Here is a 22,174-nt window from a genome sequence, read left to right as displayed (position 1 = left end):
CCTTGTGTCCTAACTCTGTATCTACCCACCCCCCCACTTTTCTTTTAAACTAGACTTTTATGAGATAGCTTATCAAAGGCCATATGAAAATCTAAATGAAGTACATCCACTGCCATCACAATTATTTGCTCTTGGAATCAGAGGTTATAAAAATTTATTTGAATGGTCTACTAAGTAGTTTATCTTATTAGTACTTATTTTGTTTAGAAACAGCAGAGCACAGAGAAATTCAAGCAAAGGACAGTTCATGTTTATCCAAGCACATTCCTCTACCAAAAGATCTGCTTACAAAATTATATGTCATGGTATTTTAACAGCTTGAGGTCAAAGCAGAAAGAACAATTTTAGGGATGAGGGCAATGGAGCAAAGGTTCAGGTCAATAATATTCTATTTGACTACTTGAACACAAGGCAGAATCAGTTTGTCAAGCCACACCATTTGATTTTGACAATTGGAAATTACTTCATGAGATGATTTTAAAAAGTGCATATTACATGTGTTAATGAAAGAAAATTCCCTTTGATGATCATTACATCATCATCATTGCTTAGTTCCAAAAAAGCATCCTGGGATCAGAAACTTGCTTGAATTAGCCACATAAATACAATATATTAGAAGAACAAATTGGAATCCAAGTGACGATTAACTCATTTCCTGACTTCAAAACAAAAACTTCCAAATCTATGAAAGCAAAAATTAGAAGAAAGGAAAGTACTTGCCTGGACATGTGCATCTAAAACACCAAAGGAGCAGATCATCATGCACGAATCCACCAGGGCCACAAAATTTTGTGTTGACACAATGCATTGCAGAAACTTATAAATTGCTCCTCGATTACACTTGCCAAAACTAACTACTGGCCCAGCAGAGAATGAATTCTGCACTGTCTATTCTGAAGGAGACAATTCAATCTTGGAAATGTTTTTGATTCCTTGAGAGGCACTAGAACTTCTGATTCATTCATGAGATTACCTTTGGTTCAATGTCTATAGCAGTTCAAGATGATGCCTCTTTTATTTAATTTTTAAAAATCATTATATAATAAAATGAGGGGTTAAATTGAAGAAATGTTCATTGATTACATGATGGTTATAACCCCTCCCCTTTTCTCCCTCTCCCAACCCCTCACCACGTCAAAGATTATACATATGTATATGGAAAATTATATCTAGTATACAAAAAAATGAAAAAGAGAAAGAAACAGTATAGTATCATGGATTTCCTGGAGCACCACTCCCAATACACTGGAACTCAGCAGATTTTATCTGATCATTTTCCATTTAAGGAAGAAGGTTAACACAGATCTGGAAGAACATTTCAACATATTTACATCTAAAAATCATGTATATGGGCTCCAAATTCACAAATATACAAGACATTTATTTCTCAAATTGTATGCAGTTTTCTCTAAAGGAATTATAGCTTTGAATTTCTGCATTCCATCTTCCCATATCTAAATAGGAGTTCGATTTCTAAGCCACTGCCATACATTTCCTTGCTACTTCCAATAGTATTTTAACAAATTTCGTTTGATATATTGAACATTTTAATTTGCATCTTGTTCCTTCTATATTTCCCAGTAAAAATAAATCTGGCAATGCTCTACCTTTAACTTGTTTTAAGAAATTTCGTAGATCCACCCAAAAAGGTTTTACTTTAGAACATGACCAAGTTGAATGCAGGAAAATGCCTGTCTCTTCACAACTAAAACATTGATCTGATGTATCAGATTTCATTCTATTCAATTTTTGTGGTGTTAAATATAGTTGATGTAAAAAAAAATTATATTGAACTAATCTATATCTTACATTGATAATGTTTACCATATTATCTTGACAAAGAACTAACCATCTTTGCTCATTAATTATAACATTCAGATCTAACTCCCATTTCTTTCTCAATTTATGCACTCCTGGTTTAATAGTTCCTTTTTGCAATAAAAAGCATATTGCAGAAGTGAAATTTTTGATATTTCCTCTCCTAATAAGTTTCCAACTCACAACAAATAGGTAATTGCATTTATAAACCTAACTTTTCCCTTAATTATGCTCTCAATTGAAAATAACAGAGCAATGTGTTACTAGGTATTCAATATTGTATGCAATTGTTCAAATGACCTTGTTCATCACAATCTTCGATATTTCTAATACCCTTACCACACCAGATTCAAGTGTTGCTGTTGCCTTAGATGCAGAAAACGTTTTTGAGCGATTGGAATTGTATTTTTTTTAAATTTAAGGTTCTGGACAAATTTGGATTTAGTCAAATGTTTATAAATTGGATTAAGACCCTACATAAGGACCCCAAAGCTATAGATGTGACTAATGGACAAATATGTACTATTTAAACCGATGAGATCAAGCAAACAAAGATGTCCCCTATCTCCACACTTGTTTATATTAGCTATAGAGTCACTAGCAGAAGTAATTAGGAGTGATTTGGAAATCAAGGGATTTAAAGTTGGTCAAGAAGAGCACAAAATTAGTTTATTTGCATATGATATATCCATATAACCACTTACAGCACAGAACATGCCAGTTTGGCACCACTAGTCCATGCCGTAACAAATCCCCACCCTTCAAGTCCCACTGACCAGCACTGACCACCCTTCAAGTCCCTTCAAGTCCCACTGACCATACCCCTCCAGTCCTCTCCTCTCCATGTAACTATCCAGTCTATCCTTAAATGTAACCAATGATCCCGCCTCAACCACGTCTTCCGAAAGCTCATTCCAGATCCCTACCACCCTTTGCGTAAAGAAATTTCCCCTCATGTTCCCCATAATTTTCCCCTTCAATCTTAAACCATGCCCTCTAGTTTGAATCTCCCTCACTCTTAATTGAAAAAGCCTATCCATATTTACTCTGTCTGTCCCCTTTAAAATCTTAAACACCTCTATCAAGTCCCCCCTCAATCTTCTACGCTGCAGAGAAAAAAGCCCCAGTCTGCACAACCTTTCCCTGTAACTCAAACCTTGAAATCCTGTCAACATTCTCGTGAACCTTCTCTGCACTCTCTCTATTTTGTTTATACCTTTCCTATAATTTGGTGAACAAAACTGTACACAGTACTCCAAATTTGCCCTCACCAATGCCTTGTACAATTTCATCATAACCTCCCTACTCTTGAATTCAATACTCCGATTTATGAAGGCCAACATTCCAAATGCCTTCTTCACCACACCATCTACCTGAGTATCAGCCTTGAGGGTACTATTTACCATCACTCCTAAATCCCTTTGTTGCTCTGCACATCTCAATAGCCAACCATTTAATGCATATGACCTATTTAGATTTGCCTTTTGTTAGGTCTGCTTTGTTCATGAATGAGTGAGTCAGACACCAGACTGAGTCGAAATCAAGGTTCTTTGTTCTTTATTACCGGATTGTAACACTTGCAACTAACAATGTTAGTTGGAGAAGGTGCATTCTGCCATTATCAGCAAGTGGTGTTTTTTTATACCTCAGGATACGTACTTAGTAAATTATCATACCATTACATTGTCCAATGAATAAACTGTTGCTATCCTTCTCTGTTAGTCTGCTGGACATCATTCTTGTTAGTGCAAAGCTTATCTTGAGTGTACAAGGTCACATCTGCATTCTGTTACTCCTTAGTACTGGGTGACTCCTTCTCCGGTCCCATCTCATGATGTTTTTACCTTACACTTTCCAAAATGTAACACCTCACACTTATCTGTATTAAATTCCATCAGCCATTTCTCAGCCCACACCTCCAGCCTTCCTTCTTCCTTCTTTGGCTTGGCTTCGCGGACGAAGATTTATGGAGGGGGTAAAAAGTCCACGTCAGCTGCAGGCTCGTTTGTGGCTGACAAGTCCGATGCGGGACAGGCAGACACGGTTGCAGCGGTTGCAGGGGAAAATTGGTTGGTTGGGGTTGGGTGTTGGGTTTTTCCTCCTTTGCCTTTTGTCAGTGAGGTGGGCTCTGCGGTGTTCTTCAAAGGAGGTTGCTGCCCGCCAAACTGTGAGGCGCCAAGATGCACGGTTTGAGGCGTTATCAGCCCACTGGCAGTGGTCAATGTGGCAGGCACCAAGAGATTTCTTTAGGCAGTCCTTGTACCTTTTCTTTGGTGCACCTCTATCACGGTGGCCAGTGGAGAGCTCGCCATATAACACGATCTTGGGAAGGCGATGGTCCTCCATTCTGGAGACGTGACCCATCCACGCTGCTGGATCTGCTGAAGATCCAGCCTTCCTAAATCTCCTTTTAATCTACAGTAATCTTCCTCACTGTCCACAACATCACCAATCTTTGTATCATCCGCAAACTTGCTTATCCAAATCTCCACCCCTACTTCCAGATCATTAATATATATAACAAACAATAGTGGACCCAGGACCGATCCCTGAGGAACTCCACTAGTCACCAGCCTCCAATTGGACAAACAATTTTCTACTACTACTCTCTGACACCTCCCATCCAACCATTGCTGAATCCATTTCACTACCTCCTTATTTATACCTAATGCCTCCACCTTTTTTCCTAACCTCCTGTGGGGAACTTTGTCAAAAGCTTTACTAAAGTCTAAATAGACAACATCCACAGCTTTCCCTTCATCAACCTTTTTGCAACCCTCTCAAAAAACTCTATCAGGTTTGTCAAGCATGATCTACCCCTAACAAAACCATGCTGATTACTCCCTATCAATCCCTGTACCTCCAAATATTTGTAAATACCATCCCTCAGAACACTTTCCATCAACTTACACACCACTCAGACTCACGGGCCTATAATTCCCAGGTTTACATTTGGATCCTTTGTTAATATATTAAGATGTTTTAATATATTTGACAAAGCCAAAAACTTCCCTGTGGAAATTACACTTTAATTTGGAGAAATATGGTAGGATTTCTGTGTACAAAATAAATGGGGATAAAAGTGAAATTATGCCTCTTACATAGGAGACTACAGTCATTGTCAAAGAAATACCCAATTTAAATGGCCAAAAGATAGTATTAAATATTTAGGGATTCATGTAGCTAATAATTTTTAAAAAATATATAAATTGAATTATTTTCCATTACTTAAAAAAGTTGAAGAAGATTTTTAAAAATGGATGACTTTATCCATAACACTAATAAGTTGGGTTAATTGTATAAAGATGAATAAATTTTCATGAATTCAATATGTTTTTCAAACTTTACCTGTATTACTGCTACAAAAGATTTTTTAAAAAGAATTAAATAAATATGTAAGGAAATTTCTGAAGCATCTTCTTGAGGACAAATATGAAAGCGTTATCTTAGCATTGCCTTTAATACCGATACTTGCAACTCAATGTATAAAAAAAAATAAACTCTGCTGCAGCATAAGTCATCCATTTTTTTTTAAACAGTAGATGACCAATATCTTAGCCTTTGAAAAATCAGACAGAATAGCTCAATGCCATTATCAGGGCTGCCTATCCGCCAGGATGGGTGCTCCTCTAAGCCCAACAAACCAGCTCAGCTTTCCTACCCCATTTTATCTTTAAAAAATACCTATTTAGCTGCAGCAAGAAAAGTGTTTTGATGCAAAAGTACATTGCATTTAAGTGTACGATAATAAATTAATCATCGCTATCTGCATCTATCACCTCCCCAGCCACTGCCAAAGCACCATCCTATCCCAACCTTTCACTTGTCCCATCGCCAACTCAATTACCTCTTCAGTCATGCTTCCTTCAAACCGACCACTGACTCTCACAGCTGCCAATCACATCCATCATCCACAAAGGACAACAGGAAATTATACTTCAAGGGGATTTAAGTGCTAGTAGTTTTTGTCTCATCAGGTTTTGAATCCATCAGAGCCCGAGCGTCACAGGGCTATGTTCTTAGTCCCCTGGTTTACTCACTTTACACGTTTGACTGTGAGGCATGGTATGACAATAACACCATCCATAAATTTGCTGATGATGACAGTAGTGGGAGTATAAAAAGGGCAATGACCTAGCATACAGGAGGGTGTTTGAAAACTTAGCTGAATGACGTACTAACAACAACTTTGCACTCAATGTCACCAAACCAAGCAGCTCATTATTATTAAATATTTATTTTTTTATATTGCACAATTTTTTCTTTGTTTACATTTCTCTCTTTTGCATATATATCTTCCTTGAGTACATTTTATACACTACTGATAAGTAGAAAATCTGTCTCACCCGCAGGAAAAGAATCTCAGGGTTGTATGTGATGTCATATTAGTATTCAGACAATAAAATCTGAACTTGGAACTTTGAATTCAAGACGGAGGCCAGTAGACACTTGGGCTCTCAAGGCATGGGCAAACCATAAAAGGTAGAAGTTCAACCATGAACTGAGCAAATGAGGGATCAAGCTTGATTCTCCACAAGTCCTCACTTTGAACCTATTTATTATAAAATTATGTTTTAGTCAGCCTCCTATTCCTTACTAGAGCTCTGAATTTATTCCAGAAAATTAGTTATTTTTAAAATATCAGCTTTAAAACCATAAACTTATCTCAACCATCCACTATAATTCAACAATTCAATATATAATCTTCCAATAATTTCATACAATCCCTATTGCAATTCAAAAAAGTTGTCTTCTAGCCAGCGAAGAATGCTTCACTTGTCTTTCAATGCATGTCGCGGTAATGAATAAAATCACTGTAGCATCACACCATCTACTGGTAATTGTAGGATAATACTGACTTTCAGAAGAACATAATTATTAGAACTCAAGAACAGAAGCAAGAGAAGGTCATTCATGCCCTGGTGTTTGCTCTACTCCTTATTGTCTATTTTGGTGCACAAGCTGACTGGCAGATAGGTTGACCCCCCCCCCCCCCCCATTTTTTAGCCTAATTTTAATTGTTTTATGTTATAACTGGCATATAAGTCAACTAAGCCTCCTGAGAAGACTGAAGCAGGAAAGGCTACCAGCCACTATTATGTCAAACTTCTGTTGGAGCTCTATTGAGAGCATCGTGGACTGCAGCATCACAGTATAGTATGGTTGCTGCAGAGAAATGGATTGGTGATCAATCTACAAGACCATAAGAGTGGCAGAGACAATTCCTGGAATTGCCCTCCCCTGATGTGATCCACCAGGAAAATTGTTAAGGACCCCTTCCCTGCCACACACAGCATTATTCAGCTGCTCGCATCAGGAGCATCACAGCCAGCACCACCAGACTGAGAAGCAGCTTCTTCCCACAATAACAATCCAAGAAACTCATATTCACAAAACAATATTTATATTATCCTGCATATGTATTATTTGTCTTTGTGTGTTGTGTCTGCATGTTTGCACTGAGGACCAGAGATAGCTGTTTTGTCGCATTGTACTTGTGCAATGAGATGATAATAAACTTGACTTGACCTGTCCATTTTGGAGGCCAGTAAGATTCCTTTGTTAATTAAAAGCATGCCTAATGTCAAATAGCAGACAACCCTCCATGCCATGGAGAGAAAATTATCAAAATAATGGGAACCTTAAACATGAGACCAGTAGACCAGAATGTTTTAGGCATTAAGATGCATTAACTTGCAACTTATGCTGTTTCTCTTGGTACAAGTTGCCAACTTGTATGCATATTAGTCACAGCATATGCCCTTCAGACAAGGTTTTTAGCAAAACCTGAACATGATTTGAGTTAATATTAACATTGAACTTTAACTGAGAATTACAATTGTCATTAAACAGCATCATCATTAGGATCAAATCAAATTGTTGGCACAATTTCAGTTAATTTCTTACCAGGACATCATGAACGAGGGCTTGGTATGTCCATGTATGATGTAATGGAGTAGCTAAATCTATATTCCTGTCCACAAGGACTAATAAAGGTCTTTGAAAACTATAACAGAAACAAAAAATATTAGAAGTAAATATGATATTGCTATATTAAAACAAAAGTTTTTCCACTGTCAACGCTTGTCAACGAAGGTTCCGTGCCACAATACAGTATTTTTGAAAATTCCTTGTACAAACATTTTCCAGAGGTAAACTTAAATTTTGAGAACTCTCAATTGTAGATGATCTAATGCAAAATTTAATAATGTTAGTTTTTAAACTTGTGCTGGAGAAATCTCATTTTAACATTTATACTAACAAACCACTTAGTATTCAAAATAAAAACAAAATGACTGACCGACCACTTAGCTTAAAACAAATGGTGCAATAAAGTTACAGCTAAAATTTAGGCTGAACTAGAACATAAGAAATTGTTAATTCAATGAACCACATTTATTTGTTTGTTCTCGGTTTTATTCAAGCACTTCCTGCTATTCTTTATTAAATATAATTACATTTATGTTATCAGAATACCAATGAAGTGGACTAGTTAGCTTTGATAAAGAATCCAAAGGAACATATCTGCTCCTTCGTGTCTGCAAAGTAGATTAGTAGGCCCATTTACCTTATGGAACTGGTCTTGAAGAGGTGAGAAGAAGTGGAAAATCTCCTGAAATGGTGCGAGAGTAACCACCTGAGTCTCAACATGGACAAGTCGAAGGAGATGATCCTGGACTTCAGGAGGACCAGGAATGACCACCCTCCACTACATATCAGACAACTCTGTCGTCGAGAGAGTGGAGAGCATCAAGTTCCTTGGAGTTCAATCAACTCGTGACCTATAGCGTACACTCATTATTTCCTCAGTGAGACGCAACAGCGACTCCACTTCCTGAGAAGACTGAGGCGGGAAAGGCTTATGGCCACTATTACGTCAACTTTCTACAGGAGCTCGATCAAGAGCATCTTGTCCAGCTTCATCACAGTGGCTTTTTGCTACAGAGAAATGGTTAATCTACAGGACTATCATAGTGGCAGAGAGGATCACTGGGGTATCCCTGCCCCTCCATCGAAATGATCGTTGTCTGAAGAGGGTGTGCAAAATCATTGAGGACCCCTTCCACACAGAATCTTTCAGCAGCTACTCCCATAGGGGAAAAAATATAGGAGTATCAGAGCCAGCACCACCAGGCTGAGGAATAGCTTCTTTCCATGGGCAGTGGGAATGCTGAACGACCAAATGAACTGCTCACACTAACCATCCAAGACTCTCATTTTCATGAAACAACATTTATTTATATTGATGAAATACTCATCCTGCATATGTATTGTTTGTCTTAATGTTTTCCACCGAGGATCGAAGAATGTCATTTTGTTAGGCTTTACTTGTACAATCAGATGACAATAAACTTGACTTGAAGATATTTAAATCAGGTCCTTATTCCAGTTTATTACACTAATTCTCTAAGAGGTATTCCTCTCATATGCAGAGGGACGATTGGACACCATAATAGTATATGCACACCTGGTCAGGGTCGCATTCAGCTCTTAACTACTACTCTTTGTTGCATGGCGTGGGATTTTTTTTTTGGGGGGGGGGGGGTTAGTATACTGATTTCCAATTGTAACATTCACATTAAACACAGGTTTCATATCATTTATAAATGATATCTACCATACAGTAATCAAACTTTACCACAGCTCAGAATCAAGAATTGCTGCTTGGTCAGAATCCAAATAAGTTAGAAATATCTGATAAAGACAGTCTGAAAGTATTTTCTCAGCCTGATCTTTATCATCACAGGTGGGAGCCATTTGGTTCAATGGATCTATTGAGGTTCACCTGGGAACAATTCCATTAGTTCCATTATCTTTCTCCATATTTCCCTACACTATTGTAACATTCTCGCTCACACTTGCCGGGAAACTTGTACCATTAGGATGCATTAAATGAGTAATTTATAGTAGGCAATTAATCTCACAGCATGCTTTTGGCAGGTAGGAGGAAATTGACACACGCAGAAAACTCTCGTAGTCACTAAGATAACAAGGAAGCCCCACATAGAGCAGTACCAGAGGTCGGCATCAAATTTGAGTTCTTGTAGCTGTGGGATAACAGCATTGACAACTGTGTCTGCGCCAGCATTGGGTTCTCATCTGCATGCAGTAAAAGGGTTCCTTTTGCATAACCTGTTAATACAGTGCTAAATCGAAGAGAAGCACTTTCTTACAACCCTGGATTTTATTTTGCATTGAGTTAATTGATCACACTGTACCTGAATTGCCCTCCACCAAGAGTATCTCCTGTGAAGAGACTATTCCTGGCATCTCGCAGATTTTCCCGCAGCTTCTTATCCAATTTCTAGGAAAACCAATTTTAGTCATTTTGAATTGTAGTAACATCTTTGTTGAATTGTCGAAACACAGCAGAAAGCAAGGAAAACATTGCAAAACTATTACTCTTAGTAGTAAGGAAGGCAATACAGGCTTGGGCAGTGTGTACTCATTAGAAATAAAGATGCATATTAAAATTGCACATTGGATCATGCAGGCCTATTGTATCTCAATAAGTTTTTTTTCCAAACTTTATTTTATTGGCACATGTAAAAAGTATAAACATAGCCAAATTACTATAGATCAAAATCAATACATGCTGTTGTATCATTTTTTCCTCCCCCCCCTCCACCCACTCCCTCCCTCATAGAGGGAAAAAAGAAAGAACAATAAAATAGGTTAATTGCATAAACAATACTGGATATTACCTTATAACTAAATTATATCTGAATTATGCTAAACTCTACAACTATAAATATAACTACTAAATACAAAATATATAATGAACTAAAAGACTACCGTAGGGTATATAGTACTTGGTCAAAATCTAAGTGTATGTATATAAATAAATAAATAAATAAATAGATAGATATATATATATATATATATATATATTTATTTATATACATACAAATATACACACACACACACACACACATATATATATATACATACATACATATAAAATATCAAACAATAATAAAAGTAAAAAATTAAAACATTATTAAGGTGAGGTAAGGCTGGGGAGTGACAAAACTCGAATCATAGTCGACCAATTCACTAAATATAAGTATTTATAAAGTAATAACACCAATTTTTTGTTTATATAGAAACCAAATTCTCAAAAAGGTTTTCATATTTATTCTTTAAATTATATGTAATCTTTTCCAAAGGTATACAACTTCACATTTCACCATGCCATCTATCTAATACTAAATCTGTGTCCAATTTCCATGAAACAGCTACAGATTTTCTGGCAACTGCCAGCGCAATCTTTAAAAATTCCTTTTGAAACCAATCCAACTTTAAATCTGGATTAATCCGTGAAATTTCCCCCAAAAGAAATAGCATAGGATTTCTCTGGAGTCTAACACACATTACCTGTTGAAGAAAGTCTATTAAATTAATCCAAAAAAAGTTCAATTTGGGACATGTCCATGTAAAATGTAAAAAAGTACCTCTATCCTGTTTACATCGAAAACACTTATCCAGAATGTCTGAATTTAATCTATTAAACTTTTGTGGTGTAAAATATTACTGGTGTTTAAAATTATATTGTACCATTCTATATCTGAAAATATTTCATTTCTTAACCAACTGTCAAAATGCAAGGACATTTATATCAGGCAAAACAAAATTTTACATCCATAAGTCCTAGCTTGGTAATGTAACACCAATCTTGCACTGTTTCAGTGAACGTGAAACTCCCAATTTAACACCACACAATTCACACTGGTTCAAAGAGGTAGCCCACCACATCTGAAGATCAATTAGAAAGGAAGAATGATCCCATACCATATGCATGGCAGAAAAACAAGCTTTATTACAACATAATCACTTTTCAGAAGTAATTCAACAGCTATAAAGCACTTTATAAATTGCTAAAATCTAGGAACTGATCTAACTTTTGGTCTTTTTTTTTTAAAAAGTCTAAAGTCCAAACCAGTCCACAAATAATGCTATTGGCTTGACCTTCCATTCTGTCCTGACCCACCTACAAAATGATGTCTCCTACACCAGACTGTCGCTCTTTGATATTAGCTTGACGTTCGACACAATAATACCACAGAGAATGGTGGATATTCTGACCTCGCTGCTCAACACCCTTCTCTGTAACTAGATTCTGGACTTCTTGACTGAAAGATCAGTCAGTTCAAATTGGTGGCAAGATCTTATCCCTTCACACTGAGCACTAGCACACCTCAGGAGAGTGCTCAGCAATGCTACTGTTCATGCTGCTGATTCACGACTGCACTGCAAGATTCAGTTTAAATGCAATCATCAAGTTTGCCGATGATACAGCAGTAGCTGCCTCACTGGCAACAATATGGTTTACAGAAAGGAGAACTCGGAGACTCGTAAAATGGTGTGAGTACACAACGCAAGTCTCAACATGTACAAGACAAAGGAGATGATTGTGGGCTTCAGGAAGGCGAAGGTCACCTCTCTCCATTATACATCAATGGTTTTGCCATGGTGAGCAATAAGATCCTTTGTGTGCATATAAAGGATGACCTATCCTGAACCCACAAATATCTCATTAGTTAGGAAGGTGTAGCAGTGCCCACACTTTCCTAGGAGGTTGAGAAGGGCAGGGCATTTTACAGGAGCACAATTGAGAGGGTCATGTCTGGCTGCATCGTTGAGTGGTATTGCAGCTGCAAGCAGCATTAGACACTAAGTCCTTCAAGAGGATCATCAAAACAGTCATAATCACAGGGTCTCCCTTTTCTCTTTTGATAATTTTACCAGGATGTTGCTTAAATAGGGCTCCAAGAATTTTAGAGGATCCTTTCCTTCCAGCACACCGCACCTTTCACCCACTACCATCAAGAAGTAGGTACAGGAACATCAAAATTATTACTGCTAAGCTGCAAAATATCTTCTTTCAAGGGCTATGAGATAGACGAACAGTAGTACACTGCCACCAAGTAATTATCCCAAAATATTTATGTATTTTAAAAATTATATCTTTATGCATATATGTGATTTGTGCTGTGTATGGCGTGCATTCACTGTGGTCCAGAAAAACGTTGTTTCGTCTGGTTGTGTACGTACAGTCAGATGATAATAAACTTGAAGTGTACTCTTGCGGTTTGATGCGTTATGTAAAACTGCACCAGATAGCACTACTTGCACTGTCACCTAATGCTTTTAAATACTGAGCAGAAAGCAGATCTCTACTTTTTCTGGAAATGTACCAGTGATAACATTGTTCAAGAACAAATAAGATGTTCTCGACCAATGAATCTTTAAAGAGGGCTCCGATCAATCATTCTTCCCCCCCCCCCACCCCCACTGATGCTGCTCGACCTACTCATTGACTGAGAATATATTATTTGTTATTACCCATTATTATAGGTGCTCCACTTCCAGATAAAATAGAGATTTGCTTTCTGCTCAGTATTTAAAAGCATTAGGTGACAGTGCAAGTCCTGCTACTTGGTGCAGTTTTACACAAGGCATCAAATCTCAAGAATAATTGTTGAAGTGATTGATTTATTAGTAGCTGCAGAGCAATTTGCTGCTTTCTATCCACCAAGACACAGTTTGATCATAAAAATAACACTGGATTTGAACAAATCTACCAAATGGAATCTATCCCTTTCGATTATTTTTTTTGCTACTGACCTTAATGCTCCCTCCTTTGGCTCTATACAGTGGTTCAATTCCGAATGATATTATACTTGGTACTCTAAATTAAAGCTGCAGCAAAGATGTTATTATTGTAAGAACTTTCTATTACATCATGTGACATTTGATGAGTGTGAGGTGGCAAGAGGAACCTTAGTTTGACAGCTTGCATTAATTAATTTGCTTTAATGATAGGAAATAAGGCTTTCTAAACAGTAAACAGTCTTAAAGAGATATACACTATGGATCCTATCACATTCGTTTTTAAAAAGAATCTTTTTTTTGTTTTGTAAACTAAAATAAATTAAAATATATTTCTTACCACTGCTACCATGTCAGCAGCATTCCCTCGAGGGCATCGTATAATTGGAACAGCACCTAATTTAAGAAAGACAATCAAACTACATGATTTTCAAAACATTTCCTCACTTGTAAGGGGGGAGTCTTGTTCTTGTCATCCCCCCACTCACCCCCGGCCAAATCATTAACTTAAGTTTAAATATTTAATTTCAAAAATATACAGTTTACACAATCAATACATATTTCTCTGCACCCTTTACACCCTATATTCAAAACTAGATAGGCAGGATACGCGAGGACATTTTTTCCTTGAAGCATAGGAGGCTGAGAGGTGACCTTAATTAGGTATGAAAAATCATGAGGGGCATGGATAAGGTGGATAATCACAGTCCTTTCCCCAGGGTCAGAGTGTCTAAAGCTTGAGAGCATAGGTTTTATGTGGCAGGAGGAGGAAAACTGAAAATGGATTCGAGGGCAACTTTTCCACACAAGCAGATAGTGTTGATATGGAACAAGCTATTAGAAGAAGTGGACACAATTACAACATTTAGAGGACAGATAAATGACAGGGTTATGAGTCAAAAGCAGGCAAATGGGACTAACACAGATGGGATATTTGGCTGGCATCAACGAGTTGGGCCAAAGGGCCCACTCCTATGTTGTGAGGCTTCTCTGCACCATCAGGTTTGTTGAAGAGAATAGTGAGTCATTTGGGCAAAATACCAAAGAATATGACTCTAGTCTGTGGAGTTAATTCGAGCTGATGCAAATGCTGATCAATCTGCTGAATGACCATGGGTCTGAACAGAAGAGAGCAGAACCACTGTATAGAGGTGACCTTAATTAGGTATGCAAAATCTAAGGGAGGCTTTGATTCAAGAATCACAAACTGTCTTGCATTGTCACTGCATCTTTCCTCATAGAATAGGGAAAAAGTTCAATAACTCATACAAACAAGAATGGACAGTTTGCCTGAATCTAGATTCTATGGGGACGTTTTCTTCTCCTCCCCTGCCCCCAACTGATATGCTTTACTAATGATTATGCAGGACAATTGTATCCAAATGCTGATTTCCTCCACAAAGATAATTTTGGAGAGTACACCCTTTATGTGCTCACCTTCAACCTTAATTAACTCAATACTCGTCCAAACTTCCTATTAATAGATATGTTAATGCAATTTGTAAGTTTTATTATTGAAGATGCATTGCATCTCCAAATGGCCTCTTTTCCTCAAAACTGACCAGGCTATGCAAAACCTTTTATGAAGCATACATCTGATTATAGACTACATCAATAGACAACCCAAAATATTCATAAGAAGATATTATTCAGAAAATATCATACATCTCTGCCTTACAACACTTGCGATAACAAATACAAGGATTGCTAAACTATATTTACCCATCGTAACAAAAAAGCAGAAAAGGCTATCCACCAGAGTGTCCATTATTATTTCCATTTCTGTATCTGTGATATCAGGGCGATTGATTGCTGAAATAGGATTTAAGAAAAAGATAGAAATTGTACACATCTTACATAATACAAGAAATCCCAAAGCACTTAACGATCACTTAAGTACTTTCAAAATATAGTCACTATTATAGGGCAACTCTGATTATCCAAAAATCATATTTTTCATATCAAAATCATAACAAAAACCTAATTTATCCTAAAAAAATATTAAATTTTGGATAAATGAGGATATCCGAAACAAATCAGAATTTCTCATTTACCTGAAATTTTTTCAGAGCTGAACTGACCTCAAAGGTTGAAAAAAATTCACTTTGCTTGAAATTAGAAATTAGAACTCCCTCCCTTCTCTCTTTCCATTTCTTCTTTACCTTCTCCTATTGACTTTTCTCTCCAACTATCCCTCTCAAACTGTGTGCCACTGTCTCCCAGCCGCAAGCGGTTAGAAGAATCCCGTGTCCCTGCATCATCAAGGAGAGCGGCCTTCCAGACAGGAGTGAGATCTCGGGCTCAGTGGCATTCTCTCCCCTCCCCTTCTTCCTCAGCACACTGGAACTCCTGACACCGACTCCAAACCTTCCCCTCAGCCTACCACCTCAAACGCACATTGGACTCCCCGTGCGCAGTTGGCCTAGGGGAGGATTCAGAGCGTCGGGAACTCCAGTGACCAAGGAGACAAGAGCCCGCCAGCTTGCCGTGAGTGTTGCACCAGCCCGGGAAGCCTCTCCAGGGATCAATGGCAGCATTGGGGATGTGTTGGGAATTGGCAGCAGCATTGCGGCCAGCATTTTTTTGGTGAGAACTAAACATTATTTTAATGCTTAAAAAGTCTTCCCTTGTTGTTTGTTGTTGTTTAAACATTGATACAAGTGATTTGCTGTTGCTACTGAGCTGTTTTTAAAAAAATGACAAGTTCTCCGAAAAAAACATTTATCCAACATAGGACCATTTTGGATAATTGGAACAGTACTGCATATCATTGAAAATGTAGTGGACAATATACACACCACAAGCAATAAACAGTGATGAAAAATAATGTTTTAGTCATGTTGGTGAAATAATAAACATTAGCCATGGCACTATGATAATTCTCTTCACCCTCTCTGAAATAAAGCCCTTGGGTTTACATTTATCCAAGAAGTGACTAGTGGCCTCAATTTCAAAAGCATCCAAAATTACCAGCTACAAAAAGGCAATATGCTCCTAGCAATGCACTGGAGTTTCCACTTGGACTCCCTCAGCTCAAATTTCAACACACAATTGAACTAATTTTTTCAAAGCACCAGAAAAGTATAAGTATGGATTAAATTTAGATACCAGAGAGCGAAGAGCAATACTGAAATGTTAGGAAGCTAGATTTGATTTTTCAATTCTCAATTTTCATTTAATTCGGGATTTCTTTTTCTCTTAGTGTAAAAGGTCATTTCAAAATATTTTTCACAAAATCATAGAAATATTTTAATAATTTTGGGCAGTAATTTTATAGCTTGTTTTTTTAAACATTCAAAAACATTATTTGCAATAATATTTCATGTTTTAAAAGTCAATACATAGCAGAGCATTTTCATTAATCAAACTAATGTACCATTGGTTCATTGGCTGGATCAATTTTCATACTAAAATTGATCCAGCCGGGGTGGGGGGGGGGGTCAACTTATACACGAGTCAAACTTTTGACCTCAGGAGGTACTTGTGTCATTCAAGGCATCAGGAGCCAGGGAAAGGATCTACGGTCAGGAACTTGGATAGGTGGATGGCTGGGGCATTGGGAGTTTGGATGGGCAGACAGCCGTAGCTGGGATTACAATTGGCAGTTTGGATGGGCGGGCAGCCGTGGCGTCCTGAGCTCCGGTGGGGAGCAGGGGGAGGGTCCACTGTCAGGATGTAGGAATCTTGGATGGGCAGACCTTTGGGCCCATAAGTAAAGGGTGGGGGGGGGGGGGGTTCGACTTTTACACAGGTCATACAAAAACTCCAATTTTGGGGCCAAATTTGGGGGGGGGGGGGTCATTACACAAGCATATAGCATAGTAGGTAAAATAAACAAGAACTTTAAAATTTGACGCCTCCTAGTGGTTAGTTTGCCAATCTGCACAGCACGTAATCTCAAGCATCCTGAAAATTCACTTATCCGGCATCTACCAATCCTCATAGGTGCCAGATACCAAGGATTCTACTGTGTAAACTTTCAAAATAGGAACTGTAGTTTAAAAGTATAATTTAATTATTTTATTACTTTGAACCATCATTGAAAGCAGGCTCGAATCTGATGCATATATCAATATAGATACAAGAGGTTGGAGACAGTACCATGATAGGAAATAAGCTCCTTGTTCTGATTGCACAATACGAACATGTCATCCTCCAAAGTGATAAAGTTTAAATACTGATCAAATAACTGCAAAAATAAACAAAGCAGAAAAGGATTTCATAATCACATAATTAAAAAATGATTAAGATTAGCAAAATTTGTGCGCTGCAAGATTTAGAAGGAAAATAATAATCTTTAAAAAGTTCCCCTTGATGTTGATGTGATATTTAGACTATAACATTCTCACAAAGCTTTATTATCCATTATTTATGGTAAGTTGGTGGGTTTGAGACCTGCCCCTCTAGTTAAAATTAAAAATGCCTGGAAACAGGATTTATACCTTTCATTATTGAATGAAGCTTGGGATTTAATTTTTTTAAGATGGTTAATACTACATCCTTATGTGCCCATCATTGTTTGTTACAATTTAAAGTTGTAAGTCTAAAGTCAAATGATCTTTTAAAATATTTTTATTGAGTTTAACATAAACTTGCATAACAAGTCATCTCATCTACATACAAGTACAAAAAAATACATATGGAACTGCATTAGACAGTTCCTTAATTCACATGAGAAACAAGTTATTGAATTAATCTAGGATAAACATGTTGAAACCCATATTTGCCAAATTAATCCAAATTAAAAATAATAAAAAGGAAAAAACTCATCAAAAATAAACTAAAAACTAAATCTAGCGAAGTTGCCTTTGTAAAAGGGAAATTGTGGATTGGACAGAGAATTGCTGGCATATTCAAAATTTGTAATTCTTCCAATCATAATATTCTATGAATGGCCCACATCTTTACAAATTTAAAGTTTCTATCTTTAATGTTGTATCTAATTTTTCTCCAAGCTTAAAGAGGTCATTACATCATGTAACTACTGTGTATGGGTAGGTGAAGAGTCATCTTTCCATTTCCATAAAATTGCTCGTCTGGCTATCAGCTAAATTTAGAGAGATTTTGTAAAGACATTTTCCAAACTTTATCAATGATTTTTAAGATCAAAATAGAACCATGTCCCTTCATTGCTTTGTTTGGTTTTTCACATGAGCTAGATGTACTTCTCTCTGCAACTCAGGAAAAAGTTTTAGCCTTCACCATGCTGATAGCCAGACAAGCAATTTCATTGAAATGGAAAGTCAAATTATCTCATATCTATTCAGATGCAAATTCTTGTTGCGATAAATGTAATATAGGAGAGGCTTCTTTGATTCATATACTCTGGATCTGGTCTAGCCTTGAAAATTACTGGAGGGATGTGCTTCATTCTTAATGTAAATCTAGACCCTAATCCTTTGGTTGCTTTTTAGGTACAACTGGAGAGGATTATATTATTTTTAACCTCCAATTAAATGTCATACTCTGTCTTTTGTCTCTATCTTGGCTAGACGTGCAATAATGTTGAGATGGAAGGATGCTGCCCCGTCCACTCATGCTCGATGGCTGAGGGACATTATGTCGTTTAAATTTAGAAAAGATCTGTTTTTCAATTAATAACTCAAATATAAGGTTTCAAATGCTGTGGGGACCATTCCTGAATTATTTTCATAACCTCTAGACACAATATTAATTCCAAATTTTAATACTTGCTGTTTTATTTCAGGAATGAAGTACATTTTTTCTTTAGGTATACAATGTTAGTTTGGGGATGGGGTTACTTTTTCATGCATTTTTGTATTATGGATGCACTATATGTGTTTTATAGTTTGTAGAGTTACCTAATTTGTCATTATTATTATGCATTCCATAAAAGTTTTAAATATGCAAGTTTGTGAAAAATCAATAAAAATATTTTTAAAAGTTCCCAAAAATTTTCTTTTCATATAAAACCTTACAGATGATAGGTAAGTAAGACTGGAAGTGGGGACACAGTCTAAAAATATAGATTTAGGATGGAGATGAGGACAAACGGTTATTCCCCAGAGCAGTAAGTCTCTTTAATTCTCTGCTCAAGTCGAGGCTGTCTTATTAAATATATTTAAGATAGAGTTTTCAGAGTCGAAGAATTAAGGATTACAGGGAAAAGGCAGGTAGATGGAGCAAAGTCTATGGCCAGATCACCCATGATCTTATTAAATGGCAGAACATGCTCAACTGGCCAAATGACTCATGCTGATCCTATGTCTTATGTTTTTATGATTGCAGTTATATTAATCAAAATGGTTAATCTGTACAAATCTCACAAAAACCTAAACTTAAAACATGAAGTAACTTTCAATTATAACCAGAAACTCAGCTGCATTAAATAAAATTAAAATCCTGATGCGATGAAAAGAAGATGGCTGTGAACTTCAGGAGGACGAAATTCAATCATCTTCATTACACATCTATGGTTCTATAGTGGAGAGAGAGAGGAGAGCACAACGTTCCTTCGTAAGGATGACCTATATTGGACCTCCTCATTAGTTAGAAAGGCGCAGTAGTGCCCCTATCTTTTTACATCTTTCAGGATCACCACATTTTACAAGATCACTATTGAGAGGGTTCGGTCTGGCTGCTTTATTGCATGGCATGATAGCTGCAAAGAATTGGACCAGAATCCAAAACAGAGGATCATCAAAATGGCCAAGAAGATCAGTGGGGTATTCCTTTTCTCTACTGATGACATTTACCTGGAGCACTGCTTAAATGGGACTCAAAGAATTATACTGTAGAGGACTCTTTCCATCTAGCACACAGCTTCTTTAACCCACTTTCATCAAGGAGAGGGTTGGGAAGATTCAAAATCAGGACTGCCAGGCTACAAAATAGCTCCTTCCTGCAGACTGTGAAATTGATGAACAGTATTCTGCAACTGAGTAATTACACTAAAATATTTATTTAAAATTATATCTTTTTTTGAAAATTTTATTTTCCATTTGTGTCAAAACATATACAGTATTTATCCATAACATGAAAATAATAAAATTACGACGCAAAAATAATACAATTTTTATATATTTTCTCCCCCCCACCCACCCCCTCCTCCCAAAAAAGTAGGAAAAAAAAAGAAAAGAAAAAGTCTGTCTAATAAACCTATATCTTTTAGTTAATTACAATACAATTTACATAACAGTCTTAAATCATATCTAAATAGGGCGGGTTGGATGGGGGCGTGGTGGATGCTGCAGGTAAAGTCATAGCAATAAAATCCATGTAGGGTTTCAAAATATTATCATATTTTTCTGGTTGTCTTTGTAAATTATATGTTATTCTCTCTAATGATATACAATTTAATAGTTCCATTCGCCATCTATTCAACCCCACTATATCACCAGATTTCCATGTTACAGCTATACATTTATTTTGATAAATATCTCCTAATAAAAATATTCTGGGATTCTTCAAAATTTGCATCTTCAAAACTAGTCCCAAACTGCATGCAAAAAAGATCCTACTTCTTTATTACATCTAAAACATTGATCAGAACAATTTGAATGAAGTGCATGTAATTTATATGGAGTATAATATAATTGATGTAAAAAATTAAATTGTACCATTTAATATCTAACATTAATTGTATTAGTTACACTTTCATAACATAATTTTGACCATGCTTCATCTTGAATCTACATATTTAAATCTTTTTCCCATCTAGACTTAGATTTAAATAAATCCTTTTTCCAAGTAGTCTCTTGTAATTTAACATACATATTAGTAATAAATCTTTCAATAAATGTATCCGTTATTAGATATTCAAATGGACTTTGTTCTGGCAATTTAAAATTCCTCCCAATTTAAAAAAAAATGATTTAAGTTGATAATTTAAAAAAAAGTAATATGTGGTATATTATACTTATCTTTCAATTGATCAAAAGTTTAAAAAAACAGATCCCAAAAAACAATCCCTTATATTTTTATTCCACAATTATACCAAACATCAAAATAATGGTTATTAACTGTAAAAGGAATTAAAGACTTTTGATTTAATATAATTTTAGCCATATTTCCTCATTCCCCTTTCTACATGTACTCCATTCCATACTTTGAATATATGCTTCAAAAATGGTGTATCAGATTTTCCTTTTAATAACCCCTCATGCCATTTATATAAAATAAGCTCAGAATTACTTTCTCCTATTTTATTCATTTCAATTTTCACCCATGCAATCTTTTCATCAGTATGATAGCAAGAGGACAAAAATCTAAGTTGAGCTCCTTTATAATAATTTTTAACATTAGACATTCGAAGTCCCCCTTGATCAAATTTCCATGCTAATTTTTCCAATGCCACCCTAAGCATTTTATCCTCCAAATAAATCTTCTTACTCTTTTATTTAAATCCTGAAAAAATATTATTGGTACAAAAATTGGTAAAGACCGAAAAAGATATTGTTTTCTAGGAAAGATATTCATCTTTACACAATTAACCCTTCCTATTAAAGAAAATGGCAAATCTTTCCACCTTAATAAATCTTCTTTAATTTTCCTCAATAAAGGTATGTCATTTAATTTAAATAAATTATTTAAATTCTTATCAACATTGATCCCTAAATATTTAATTGCATTATCTTTTGTAATGAACCTTCGGGGTTTGTAAGATACAATATTACATCATCTGCAAAAAGACTAATTTTATGCTCGATAGCATAACCCTCAATCTCATTATCATTTCTAATCACCTTGGATAAAGGTTCTATAGCTAATGCAAATAAAAAAG

The 22,174-nt window shown here is 36.2% G+C and overlaps 1 protein-coding gene across 3 annotated transcripts in view; it reads right to left on the bottom strand.

Moving 5' to 3' along the window:
* The window catches only part of scfd1 (sec1 family domain containing 1), a 163,998-nt gene that overhangs the window by 111,094 nt on the left and 30,730 nt on the right, over positions 1-22,174 (bottom strand). For all 3 annotated transcript variants that reach the window (XM_069916714.1, XM_069916716.1, XM_069916715.1), the window contains exons 6-10: positions 17,533-17,620; positions 15,154-15,243; positions 13,772-13,827; positions 10,038-10,123; positions 7,726-7,825 (exon numbers count right to left, since the gene is read on the bottom strand). In XM_069916714.1, coding sequence (XP_069772815.1) covers positions 7,726-7,825; positions 10,038-10,123; positions 13,772-13,827; positions 15,154-15,243; positions 17,533-17,620 — 420 coding nt within the window. The remainder of the gene's footprint in view (positions 1-7,725; positions 7,826-10,037; positions 10,124-13,771; positions 13,828-15,153; positions 15,244-17,532; positions 17,621-22,174) is intronic.

This window comes from Narcine bancroftii, chromosome 2, assembly GCF_036971445.1.
Source record: "Narcine bancroftii isolate sNarBan1 chromosome 2, sNarBan1.hap1, whole genome shotgun sequence".
Taxonomy (NCBI): domain Eukaryota; kingdom Metazoa; phylum Chordata; class Chondrichthyes; order Torpediniformes; family Narcinidae; genus Narcine; species Narcine bancroftii.
Note: the sequence above shows the minus strand (reverse complement) of the source record. Positions and strands in the feature narration are given on the sequence as shown.